Raw genomic sequence first — 14,354 nt, forward strand, 5'->3', positions numbered from 1 at the left:
CATCTGCCGAAGTTCATTGAGTTCATCAGCTTCGTACTGTGAATTTCCCAGCAGTAACATTTTCCACTCTTCTAGATTTGCAACTATTAAACTCTTACGTCCATACTGGCACCATTAGCAACCCCATGGTCTAAAGTCCATGAAACCTTTGGCAATCTTTCGTTCGCTACGAACTATCTTCAGTTGATGTCCTGGAGCACAGGGGAATAGCCCATGTTGTTGCTTTGTTTAAGAAAGGGAGCAAGGATAATCCAGGAATCTACAGGCCGGTGAGCCTTTCGTCAGTGGTAGGAAAATTACAGGAGAGAATTCTTCGAGACGGGATCTACTCCCATTTGGAAGCAAAGGGGCGTATTAGCGAGGGGCAGCACGGTTTTGTGAACGGGAGGTCGTGTCTCACTAACTTGATAGAGTTTTTCAAAGCGGTCACAAAGATATTTGATGCAGGTAGGGCAGTGTATGTTGTCAATATGAACTTCAGTAATGCCTTTGACAAGGTCCCTCATGGCAGATTGGTACAAAAGGTTAAGTCACACGGCATCATTGGTGAGATGGCAAGATGCATAAAGAACTGGCAAGGCCATAGAAGGCAGAGAGTAGCAATGGAAGGGTGCTTTTGTTACTTGAGGTCTGTGACTAGTGGTGTTCCACAGGGATCAGTGCTGGGACGTTTGCTGTTCGTAGCATGTGTATTTGAGGAAAATGTAACTGGTCTGATTAGTAAGTTTGCAGATGACACAAGGTTTGTGGAATTGCGCATAGCGATGAGGACTTTCAGAGGATACAGCAGGATTGAGATCGTTTGGAGCCTTGGGCGGAGAGATGACCGATGGAGTTTAGACCGGAATAATGTGAGGTAATGCACTTTGGAAGGTCTACTGCAGGTAGGGAATATACAATTAATGGTAGAACCCTCAAGAGTATTGGCAGTCAGAGAGATCTAGGTGTACAGGTCCACAGGTCACTGAAAGGGGCAACACATGTGGAGATGGTAGTCAAGAAGTCATACTGCATGCTTGCCTTCATTGGCCGGGGCATTGAGAATAAGAATTGGCAAGCTGCATGTTGCAGCTGTATAGAATCTTAGTTAGGACACACTTGGAGTATAGTATTCAATTCTGGTCGCAACACTACCAGGAGGATGTGGAGGCTTTAGAGAGGGTGCAGGAGAGATATACCAGGATGTTGCCTGGTATGGAGGGCATTAGCTATGAGGAGCAGTTGAATAAACTCGGTTTGTTCTCACCGGAACGACGGAGGTTGAGGGGCGGAATGATAGAGTTCGACAAATTTATGAGGAGCATAGACAGAGAGGATAGTCAGAGGCTTTTCCCCACAGTAGTGAGGCAAATTACGAGAGGGAATATGTTTAAGGTGCGATGTGTAAGGTTTAGAGGAGATGTACGAGGCAAATTCTTTACGCAGAGGGTAGTGGGTGCTTTTAACTAGCTGCTGGAGAAGGTGCTGGAAGCAGGGACGATAGTGACATTTAAGGAGCATCTTGACAAATACATGGATAGGACAGGAATAGAGGGATACGGACCAAGGAAGTGTAGAAGATTTTAGTTTAGACGGGCAGCATGATCGGCACAGGCTTGGAGGGCCGAAGGGCCTGTTTCTGTGCTGTGCTATTCTTATTCTTTGTTCTTTATCACTGACTTTTTTTTCTGCCCCATCACCACTCCAAATATATAATCCATTGCATTTATATCCCTCTTCTGTTCTCCAGAAGTATCATATTAAGTCTAAACATTCACAGTGCTTCATTCTCCACAGATGCTGCCAATAATGCCGAGCTTATACAACATTCTCTGCTCTTATAAATGTGTTTCAGCATCCAATATTTTGCGTTTATTATGTACATGTGATAGTTAATTTCCACACAAGTCTCTGTACTACTTAGTTCAACGAACATTTTCAACATCTTTTCTCCCTCATGCCGTTATTGCAGTTCCACTTACCGACGTCCAAACTATTCTCCACCACCTCAACGCAGAACAACAACTTGCATGTTATATAAGTCACAAAATTAACGATCAGTTGTAAGGATTGCATTATTTCTGATTAAATCATGATTCGGAATCCTTCACCGTCCAGAAATATATCCCGGGCCCATTTCCCACATTATATAAAAAAGGCTCTATTGTTTCAGATACCAGTCTTCTTTAATCTCGAAAGACATACCAGAGTCTGAGTAGTCTTTCACATTTAACGTAAACATTCTGTTCAATTAAGAAAAAACATCTTTCTTAAAATGTGGCAAATGTAACGTAGATTTATTGGGAAATTGTGAAAAGGAATTACATTAGATAAATAAGTGAGAGAAAAATAAAGTTTGTAGCGAAAAGAAAAGGGTTCTTGCTTCTCATAGCATTGATATTTCTGAACTGTACGCCAATTATACGGTGCATTTTCGCTATGAGGAGATGTGGGATGAGCTCGGAGTGTTTTCACTGGACCGAAGGAATTTGAGGGACGACCTAATAGAATGTTTTCCCCAGGGTGCACGTCAATTACTAGGTGACTTAGTGTGGAGATGCCAGCGTTGGACTGGGCTGAGCACAGTAAGAAGTCTTACAACACCAGGTTACAGTCCAACAGGTTTGTTTCAAACACTAGCTTTCGGAGCACTGCTCCTTCCTCAGGAGCTCTTCATTCCTCAGGACCTCTTCATTCACCTGAGGAAGGAGCAGTGCTCCGAAAGCTAGTGTTTGAAACAAACCTGTTGGACTTTAACCTGGAGTTGTAAGACTTCCCACTAAGTGACATAAGAACATAAGAACATAAGAACTAGGAGCAGGAGAAGGCAATCTGGCCCCTCGAGCCTGCTCCGCCATTCAATTAGATCATGGCTGATCTTTTGTGGTCTCAGCTCCACTTTCCGGCCCGAACACCATAACCCTTAATCCCTTTATTCTTCAAAAAACTATCTATCTTTACCTTAAAAACATGTAATGAAGGAGCCTCAACTGCTTCACTGGGCAAGGAATTCCATAGATTCACAACCCTTTGGGTGAAGAAGCTCCTCTTAAACTCAGTCCTAAATCTACTTCCCCTTATTTTGAGGCTATGTCCCCTAGTTCTGCTGTCACCCGCCAGTGGAAACAACCTGCCCGCATCTATCCCATCTATTCCCTTCATAATTTTAAATGTTTCTATAAGAACATAAGAACATAAGAACTAGGAGCAGGAGTAGGCCATCTGGCCCCTCGAGCCTGCTCCGCCATTCAATTAGATCATGGCTGATCTTTTGTGGACTCAGCTCCACTTTCCGGCCAGAACACCATAACCCTTAATCCCTTTATTCTTCAAAAAACTATCTATCTTTACCTTAAAAACATGTAATGAAGGAGCCTCAACTGCTTCACTGGGCAAGGAATTCCATAGATTCACAACCCTTTGGGTGAAGAAGTTCCTCCTAAACTCAGTTCTAAATCTACTTCCCCTTATTTTGAGGCTATGCCCCCTAGTTCTGCTGTCACCCGCCAGTGGAAACAACCTGCCCGCATCTATCCTATCTATTCCCTTCATAATTTATAATGTTTCTATATGATCCCCCCTCATCCTTCTAAATTCCAACGAGTACAGTCCCAGTCTACTGAACCTCTCCTCATAATCCAACCCCTCCAGCTCTGGGATTAACCTAGTGAATCTCCTCTGCACAACCTCTAGTGCCAGTACGTCCTTTCTCAAGTAAGGAGACCAAAACTGAACACAATACTCCAGGTGTGGCCGCACGAACACCTTATACAATTGCAACATAACCTCCCTAGTCTTAAACTCCATCCCTCTAGCAATGAAGGACAACATTCCATTTGCCTTCTTAATCACCTGTTGCACTTGTAAACCAACCTTCTGTGACTCATGCACTAGCACACCCAAGTCTCTCTGAACAGCGGCATGCTTTAATATTTTATCGTTTAAATAATAATCCCGTTTGCTGTTATTCCTACCAAAATGGATAACCTCACATTTGTCAACATTGTATTCCTTCTGCCAGACCCGAGCCCATTCACTTAACCTATCCAAATCCCTCTGCAGACTTCCAGTATCCTCTGCACTTTTCGCTTTACCACTCATCTTAGTGTCATCTGCAAACTTGGACACATTGCCCTTGGTCCCCAACTCCAAATCATCAATGTAAATTGTGAACAATTGTGGGCCCAACACGGATCCCTGAGGGACACCACTAGCTACTGATTGCCAACCAGAGAAACACCCATTTATCCCAACTCTTTGCTTTCTATTAATTAACCAATCCTCTATCCATGCTACTACTTTACCCTTAATGCCATGCATCTTTATCTTATGCAGCAACCTTTTGTGTGGCACCTTGTCAAAGGCTTTATGGAAATCCAGATATACCACATCCATCGGCTCCCCGTTATCTACTGCACTGGTAATGTCCTCAAAAAATTCCACTAAATTAGTTAGGCATGACCTGCCTTGAACGAACCCATGCTGCTTCTGCCCAATGGGACAATTTCTATCCAGATGCCTCGCAATTTCTTCCTTGATGATAGATTCCAGCATCGTCCCTATTACCGAAGTTAAACTCACTGGCCTATAATTTCCTGCTTTCTGCCTACCTCCTTTTTTAAACAGTGGCGTCACGTTTGCTAATTTCCAATCCACCGTGACCACCCCAGAGTCTAGTGAATTTCGGTAAATTATCACTAGTGCATCTGCAATTTCCCTAGCCATCTCTTTTAGCACTCTGGGATGCAGTCTATCAGGGCCAGGAGACTTGTCTAACTTTAGCCCCATTAGCTTGCCCATCACTCCCTCCTTAGTGATAACAATCCTCTCAAGGTCCTCACCTGTCATAGCCTCATTTCTATCAGTCGCTGGCATGTTATTTGTGTCTTCCACTGTGAAGACCGACCCAAAAAACCTGTTCAGTTCCTCAGCCATTTCCTCATTTCCCATTATTAAAACTCCCTTCTCATCCTCTAAAGGACCAATATTTACCTTAGCCACTCTTTTTTGTCTTATATATTTGTAAAAACTTTTACTGTCTGTTTTTATATTCTGAGCAAGTTTACTCTCATACTCTATCTTACTCTTCTTTATAGCTTTTTTAGTAGCTTTCTGTTGCCCCCTAAAGATTTCCCAGTCCTCTAATCTCCCAGCACTCTTTGCCACTTTATATGCTTTTTCCTTCAATTTGATACTCTCCCTTATTTCCTTAGATATCCACGGTCGATTTTCCCTCTTTCTTCCGTCCTTCCTTTTTGTTGGTATAAACCTTTGCTGAGCACTGTGAAAAATCGCTTGGAAAGTTTTCCACTGTTCCTCAACTGTTCCACCATAAGGTCTTAGCTCCCAGTCTACCTTAGCTAGTTCTTCTCTCATCCCCTTGTAATCTCCTTTGTTTAAACACAAAACACTAGTATTTGATTTTACTTTCTCACCCTCCATCTGTATTTTAAATTCCACCATATTGTGATCGCTCCTTCCAAGAGGATCCCTAACTATGAGATCATGAATCAATCCTGTCTCATTACACAGGACAAGATCTAGGACCGCTTGTTCCCTCGTAGGTTCCATTACATAGTTCTAGGAAACTATCGCGGATACATTCTATAAACTCCTCCTCACGGTTGCCTTGACCGACCTGGTTAAACCAATCGACATGTAGATTAAAATCCCCCATGATAACTGCTGTACCATTTCTACATGCATCAGTTATTTCTTTGCTAATTGCCTGCCCCACCATATCGTTACTATTTGGTGGCCGATAGACTACTCCTATCAGTGACTTTTTCGCCTTACTATTCCTGATTTCCACCCAAATGGATTCAACCTTATCCTCCATAGCACCGATGTCATCCCTGACTATTGCCCGGATGTCATCCTTAAATAACAGAGCAACACCACCTCCCTTACCATCCACTCTGTCCTTCCGAATAGTTTGATACCCTCGGATATTTAACTCCCAGTCGTGACCATCCTTTAACCATGTTTCAGTAATGGCCACTAAATCATAGTCATTTACGATGATTTGTGCCACCACCTCATTTACTTTATTCCGAATACTACGAACATTCAGGTAAAGTACACTTATGTTGGTTTTTTTACCTCTGTTTTGAATCTTAACATCTCCAGTTTTATTCCTTTTGTTATTACTGGGCCTATTCACTGTGCTCCCCTCAGTCACTGTACCTTGTACTGTCGCCCTTATGGATTTCTGACTATGTCTTCTCTGCCTTGCACTTTTCCCCTTACTTCCTTTTGTTTCTGTCCCTGTTTTACTACCTTCCAACTTCCACTCATCCTTCTAAATTCCCTCATCCTTCTAAATTCCAACGAGTACAGTCCCAGTCTACTCAACCTCTCCTCATAATCCAATCCCTTCAGCTCTGGGATTAACCTAGTGAATCTCCTCTGCACACCCTCCAGCGCCAGTACGTCCTTTCTCAAGTAAGGAGACCAAAACTGAACACAATACTCCAGGTGTGGCCGCACTAACACCTTATACAATTGCAACATAACCTCCCTAGTCTTAAACTCCATCCCTCTAGCAATGAAGGACAAAATTCCATTTGCCTTCTTAATTACCTGTTGCACTTGTAAACCAACCTTCTGTGACTCATGCACTAGCACACCCAAGTCTCTCTGAACAGCGGCATGCTTTAATATTTTATTGATTAAATAATAATCCCGTTTGCGGTTATTCCTACCAAAATGGATAACCTCACATTTGTCAACATTGTATTCCATCTGCCAGACCCGAGCCCATTCACTTAACCTATCCAAATCCCTCTGCAGACTTCCAGTATCCTCTGCACTTTTCGCTTTACCACTCATCTTAGTGTCATCTGCAAACTTGGACACATTGCCCTTGGTCCCCAACTCCAAATCATCTATGTAAATTGTGAACAATTGTGGGCCCAACACGGATCCCTGAGGGACACCACTAGCTACTGATTGCCAACCAGAGAAACACCCATTTATCCCAACTCTTTGCTATCTATTAATTAACCAATCCTCTATCCATGCTACTACTTTACCCTTAATGCCATGCATCTTTACCTTATGCAACAACCTTTTGTGTGGCACCTTGTCAAAGGCTTTCTGGAAATCCAGATATACCACATCCATCGGCTCCCCGTTATCTACTGCACTGGTAATGCCCTCAAAAAATTCCACTAAATTAGTTAGGCATGACATGCCTTTTACGAACCCATGCTGCGTCTGCCCAATGGGACAAATTCTATCCAGATGCCTCGCTATTTCTTCCTTGATGATAGATTCCAGCATCTTCCCTATTACCGAAGTTAAGCTCACTGGCCTATAATTTCCTGCTTTCTGCCTACCTCCTTTTTTAAACAGTGGCGTCACGTTTGCTAATTTCCAATCCACCGGGACCACCCCAGAGTCTAGTGAATTTCGGTAAATTATCACTAGTGCATCTGCAATTTTCCTAGCCATCTCTTTTAGCACTCTGGGATGCATTGCATCAGGGCCAGGAGACTTGTCTACCTTTAGCCCCATTAGCTTGCCCATCACTCCCTCCTTAGTGATAACAATCCTCCCAAGGTCCTCACCTGTCATAGCCTCATTTCTATCAGTCGCTGGCATGTTATTTGTGTCTTCCACTGTGAAGACCGACCCAAAAAACCTGTTCAGTTCCTCAGCAATTTCCTAATTTCCCATTATTAAAACTCCCTTCTCATCCTCTAAAGGACCAATATTTACCTTAGCCACTCTTTTTTGTCTTATATATTTGTAAAAACGTTTACTGTCTGTTTGTATATTCTGAGCAAGTTTACTCTCATACTCTATCTTACTCTTCTTTATAGCTTTTTTAGTAGCTTTCTGTTGCCCCCTAAAGATTTCCCAGTCCTCTAATCTCCCAGCAATCTTTGCCACTTTATATGCTTTTTCCTTCAATTTGATACTCTCCCTTATTTCCTTAGATAGCCACAGTCGATTATCCCTCTTTCTTCCGTCCTTCCTTTTTGTTGGTATAAACCTTTGCTGAGCACTGTGAAAAATCGCTTGGAAGGTTCTCCACTGTTCCTCAACTGTTCTACCATAAAGTTTTAGCTCCCAGTCTACCTTAGCTAGTTCTTCTCTCATCCCCTTGTAATCTCCTTTGTTTAAACACAAAACACTATTATTTGATTTTACTTTCTCACCCACCATCTGTATTTTAAATTCCACCATATTGTGATCGCTCCTTCCGAGAGGATCCCTAACTATGAGATCATGAATCAATCCTGTCTCATTACACAGGACAAGATCTAGGACCGCTTGTTCCCTCGTAGGTTCCATTACATACTGTTCTAGGAAACTATCACGGATACATTCTATAAACTCCTCCTCACGGTTGCCTTGAGCGACCTCGTTAAACCAATCGACATGTAGATTAAAATCCCCCATGATAACTGCTGTACCATTTCTACATGCATCAGTTATTTCTTTGTTTATTGCCTGCCCCACCATATCGTTACTATTTGGTGGCCGATAGACTACTCCTATCAGTGACTTTTTCGCCTTACTATTCCTGATTTCCACCCAAATGGATTCAACCTTATCCTCCATAGCACCGATGTCATCCCTTACTATTGCCCGGATGTCATCCTTAAATAACAGAGCAACACCACCTCCCTTACCATCCACTCTGTCCTTCCGAATAGTTTGATACCCTCGGATATTTAACTCCCAGTCGTGACCATCCTTTAACCATGTTTCAGTAATGGCCACTAAATCATAGTCATTCACGATGATTTGTGCCACCAACTCATTTACTTTATTCCGAATACTACGAGCATTCAGGTAAAGTACACTTATGTTGGGTTTTTTTTACCTCTGTTTTGAATCTTAACATCTCCAGTTTTATTCCTTTTGTTATTACTGGGCCTATTCACTGTGCTCCCCTCAGTCACTGTACCTTGTACTGTCGCCCTTATGGATTTCTGACTATGTCTTCTCTGCCTTGCACTTTTCCCCTTACTTCCTTTTGTTTGTGTCCCTGTTTTACTACCTTCCAACTTCCTGCATTGGTTCCCATCCCCCTGCCACATTAGTTTAAACCCTCCCCAACAGCTCTAGAAAACACCCCCCCTAGGACATCGGTTCCAGTCCTGCCCATGTGCAGACCGTCCGGTTTGTACTGGTCCCACCTCCCCCAGAACCGGTCCCAATGCCCCAGGAATTTGAATCCCTCCCTCTTGCACCATCTCTCGAGCCACGCATTCATCCGATCTATCCTGATAATCCTACTCTGACTAGCTCGTGGCACTGGTAGCAATCCTGAGATTACTACCTTTGAGGTCCTACTTTTTAGTTTAACTCCTAACTCCCTGAATTCCGCTTGTAGGACCTCATCCCGTTTTTTTACCTATATCGTTGGTGCCTATGTGCACCACGACAGCTGGCTGTTCACCCCCCCCCCCCCAAGAATGTCCTGCAGCCGCTCCGAGACATCCTTGACCCTTGCACCAGGGAGGCAACATACCATCCTGGAGTCTCGATTGCGTCCACAGAACCGCCTGTCTATTCCCCTTACGATCGAGTCCCCTATCACTATAGCCCTGCCATTTTTCTTCCTGCCCTGCTGTGCAGCAGAGCCAGCCACGGTGCTATGAACCTGGCTGCTGCTGCCTTCCCCTGGTGAGCCATCTCCCTCAACAGTATCCAAAGCGGTATATCTGTTTTGCAGGGAGATGACCGCAGGGGACACCTGCACTGCCTTCCTACTCTTGCTCTTTCTTTTGATCACTCATTTTCTATCTCCCTCAGTAACCTTCACCTGCGGTGTGACCAACTCGCTAAAAGTGCTATCCATGACCTCCTCAGCATCGCGGATGCTCCAAAGTGAGTCCATCCGCAGCTCCAGACATAGGTTAAAGGTGCCAGGGGCAAAGTTTAGAGGAGATGTGAGAAGATTTTTTTTATTTTACACAGAGCGTGGCGAGTGCTTGCAGCTCGCTACGGGGAGTTGGTGGACGGAGGCATGATAGTGGCATTCAAGAGACACCTTGACCAATAAATAATTAGAATGGGACTAGAGCATTAATCATAAGACTGACAGACTATTTTGTCACAAGTAGGCTTACATTTTACACTGCAATGAAGTTATTGTGAAAAGCCCCTAGTCGCCACAATCCCCCGCCTTTTCGGGTACACAGAGGGAGAATTCAGAATATCCAATTCACCTGACAGCACATCTTTCGGAACTTCTGGGAGGTAACCGATGCAGCCGGAGGAAACCCACACAGGCACAGGGAAAACGTGCAAACTCCACACAAACAGTGACCCAAGCCAGGAAGCGAAACTAGGACCCTGGAGCTGTGAAGCAACAGTGATATCCACTATGCTACCGTGCTGCCTCCGGACGCCGGATGTTCAAAAGGCTTTAATTAAATTTAGAGAAATTTTCAGAGAAACATCGTAATCGGCACAGGCTTGGGGGAGGGGTCGGTGGGGGCAAAGGGCCTGTTCCTGAGCTGCACTGCTGTTTGTTCTTTGCCCGATTCCTTCATAATTCCCTTGGTGTCTGTGGAATACAGTATACTAAAATAGTTTTTTCTCACGTTACTGACGTTGTTTTCCATTTAATTGCTGAAAGTTTCAATTATGGGCTTTCAATGCGTCTTACACTCTATTGACAATTTCACCCAATTGCCCTGCACTCGTTTAAAATATAGCGTTTCTCAATCGCTTTCAGATTACCCTCCAACTGTGTTCTTTCTAGGCACAGGCATATTGCCATTGAGGCATTTATATTTGTTCGTAATCTACTTATTATGTTCCTTCCTACCACTGAATGACAGAGATACCGTTTAGGCCTCGTACTCGTTTTGTTCCTCGTGGCGCTTTTGGAACTCGGGATATCAATTTATGTTACCATTTTTGGATTGACCACGTTATGGGACTATTCCAAAATGCAAACAAATAAGGTTAGTACTTGAAAAGCACCATTTTCCGTTGTCATGTATGGTAATTCAGTTAGAATGGTAGCACATATTGGGCAATATCGAGTTGCCCACCGGTTCGATGGAGCCTCTGACAAGTCTTTTGTCTGAAGTCGACCAGACACCCTAAAGATTGGAGGGTCGATCCAATCATGCCTTCTTTGCCAGCGGAATTTGCCTATTGACAACAAATAGCTGGTCAGAAATGGCATTATTCATAATTTTTTATCTTTACGTACCGTCCCAAATTATTATTATGGAATACAATGCGGATGATTCTATTCCGAGAATCATTACAATTGAAAGGGTATCGCGATTACAGATATCAGATTGAACAAAAAAATGGCCATTCCAGATTAATGAATAATAATGCGCGTGAAGTTATTCTTCTACTGACCTCCAAAGTCTATTCATTAGAAGTGGACCTCATTCGATGCACCATAATTTGGTGCGCAAACATATAATCTGAGTGGCTTGCTAGGCCTCTTGATAGGGTATTTAAAACCAACTACATTTCTTGAATCAGTCACAATGAGACAGAACAGATAGCGGCAGAAGATTTCTTAACCCAAATAACGTTTGTGAGACAGACACATGGTGTATGTGAAGAGACAATCGATAATGGTTTCAATGCCATCATTAGTTTCTAATTCCAGGTTTGTGTAGCGTTCAAATTTCATCATCTGCAGTGATGAGATTTGAAACCGGGTCTCCAGAACATTAACTGGTTCGCTGGAATACTAGCCCAGTTAAATTCCTCTGTGTCATCCCCTCTCAATCTACGCGAATAATCTCACGCCTTCTTGTTATTCCTTCACCTTTTTCTGAAACATTTATTTTCCTTATAATACTATTTGTTAAGTGTACATTTATGGCCTTATAGGCATTCCAACAGAAACTGGAGATACAGTGCGAAATAATGACCGTCAGTTGACCGTCAATTTTTGCAATAACGTTTTTTTTAATGCCCACTTAGCTAATAGTTGAGAGGTACATATATTACAGCAGAAACTGGGATTAACATTCCAACTGTCCCTTGAAATAGTGCCAGAATGCTTAATGTCGAACTGAGAAAAGCAAAGCGGTCTTGGTGTGACATCTTGTCACGAGCATTCAAGCGGTTTCTCACCAGGGATACGATCTGAGAAGTTGCTGCTGAAGTTTATGGGGTGAGGGTAGATGGCCACTGCTTAATGTACTCTAGACTCAGATATCTTGGACCAGTAGAACTATTCGAACAATTTATCAATTATCATTCATACCCGGAACTATTTCAAAACATCATAAACATGCGCTGAGAGTAGAAGGCAGATCATCTTTTATGTTACGTTGTATCTTTGCATGCTTATTTATTCGTTGTTAATACACAGCCATCGTAACATTATTGTTTGTTTTACTTACTTGTCAGATTGCAAGGAAGTCTACAGGTAATGAAGAATGCCAGTCGCATACAGATGCATCAAGAGCCGATTCATAACAATCTGATGCCGCCAAAAACATTCTGGACTGGATTTCCATCGAAAATTGATAAATGCAACAGGCAGGCAAATTGATGCTGCGACATCCAAAGCAAGTTTAATAACGCCGTTGCATTATTCTAAACAAATAATACATGTGGAGGGGAGTTACCTGTAAGACGTAATAAGGAACTGATGGAAAAGGAACAGGACAATTAATTAAATTTAACATATGAGCAAGCAGTCAAAGACGTTCCGAACATTAAAGTTTCAGCTGTGATGAATACTTCCTTCAGAAAATGTTTTTGTCAGATTATATCCAATGTATCCTATACTATTTATATAGCTTTGCTTCAAAAAAAGTGAACATGTACTCCTCTTGATCTGAAATCAAATTAAAACTAGTACTTTAAACTGTAACTTAAAATATTTTCTAATTTGGTCCCGTCTCTCTATCAGCCAATCAGTCCGCAGTCTGCTGTGACATCACTTTTCCGTAATTTCTTTCAAATTCTGAAGCAAACAAAGTGTCTCTCACCTGGCTCCGCTCTGCTCCGCAAGGTCATTGAAGGCACTGAGCCTCGCTGTGCAATTATCTTCTCACCCAGAAGAGGTGTTTCTCGCAGTTCCAGATTCTCTGTGATCCCCTTTTTACACAGTCTGGCCTACATTTGACTCGAGACCAACACAGCTGCAGTTGAACCTTAACTGCCGAGTAAACCAATCAGTTTAAGGATTATTAGGGACGGGTAGTAAATGCTGGGACAGCCAGCGGTACCTACGTCCAAAGAACAAATAATCATTTTTAGAACACACCACCAGCCACCATCTGCCATCCTGAAAATGTCCCTTTTTTGCCCACTCTCTGCCTTCTATAAGATAGCGTGGTAGGACAGTTGTTAGCACAGTTGCGTCACAGCTCTAGGGTCCCAAATTCGGTTCCCATCTAGGGACACTGCCAGTGCGGAATCTGAACCTTCTCCCGTAGATCTGTGTGGGTTTCCTCCGGTTTCTGGTTTCCTTCCACAGTCCAACGATGTGCTCGTTAGGTGGATCGGCTGTACTAAATTGCCCTTAGTGTCCAAAAAAGTTTAGGTGCGGTTACGGAGATAAGGTGGAGGTGTGAGGGTCGGTGCAGACTCGATGTACCGAATATCCTCCTACAGCGCTGTAAATTCTTTGATTCTATGATTCAACTAATCCTCGATCCATACCAGTACCTTCCCCCTAACATAATGGGCCCTTATCTTATTTAGAAGTCCCCTTTTTTGGCACCTTGCCGGAGCTGTCTGGAAATCCAAATAGATCATGTTCACTGCTCTTTCATTGCCTCATTACGTTGTTACCTCCTCAATGAATTCAAAGATATTTGTCAGACATGACCTGTCCTTGACGAATTCGTGCTGACTCAGACCTCTTTTAACATGAACTTCTAAATACTCCGCAATCGCTTCCTTATTATTCGACTCTAAAATCTTACCGACACCCAAAATAAGGCTAACCAGCCGATAATTTCTTGTCTTCTGCTTCCCTCTCCTTTTTAAGCAGTGGTGTTATATTTGCCTATTTCCAATTCTCTGGAACACTCCATGATCCAGTGATTCTTGAAATATCACCAAACCATCCATAATCTCCTCAGCTATTTCCATCAGAACTCTGTGGGTGTTGTCCGTCTTGTGCTGGTGATTTATCGACCTTCATACCTTTTAGTTTCCCCTGCATCGGCCCGATTGAGAATGTGAATTCACTCAACCTTGCCTGCTGACGCTCCTGGAATTGTATGTCACTAGTATCTTCCACTGTGAAGACTGATGCAAAGTACCTATCCAGTTCCTTTGCCATAGCTTTGTCTCCCAATCATATTTCTCCAGCTTCATTTTCCAATGGTTCGATGCCCATTATTACCTCTCAGGTACCTTTTAGATATCGAAAAACCGTTGCAAACTTATTTTATATTATTTTGTGCGGCACG

The 14,354-nt window shown here is 42.9% G+C and overlaps 1 protein-coding gene across 1 annotated transcript in view; it reads left to right on the forward strand.

Moving 5' to 3' along the window:
- The window catches only part of LOC119966860, a 35,663-nt gene extending 22,897 nt beyond the window's left edge, over window positions 1–12,766 (forward strand). The window contains exons 6-7 of the mRNA XM_038798824.1: window positions 10,785–10,910; window positions 12,334–12,766. Coding sequence (XP_038654752.1) covers window positions 10,785–10,910; window positions 12,334–12,402 — 195 coding nt within the window. The 3' untranslated portion in view covers window positions 12,403–12,766. The remainder of the gene's footprint in view (window positions 1–10,784; window positions 10,911–12,333) is intronic.
- The last annotated feature ends 1,588 nt before the right edge of the window (window positions 12,767–14,354 follow it).

The sequence above is a fragment of the Scyliorhinus canicula genome, chromosome 6, assembly GCF_902713615.1.
Source record: "Scyliorhinus canicula chromosome 6, sScyCan1.1, whole genome shotgun sequence".
Lineage (NCBI taxonomy): Eukaryota > Metazoa > Chordata > Chondrichthyes > Carcharhiniformes > Scyliorhinidae > Scyliorhinus > Scyliorhinus canicula.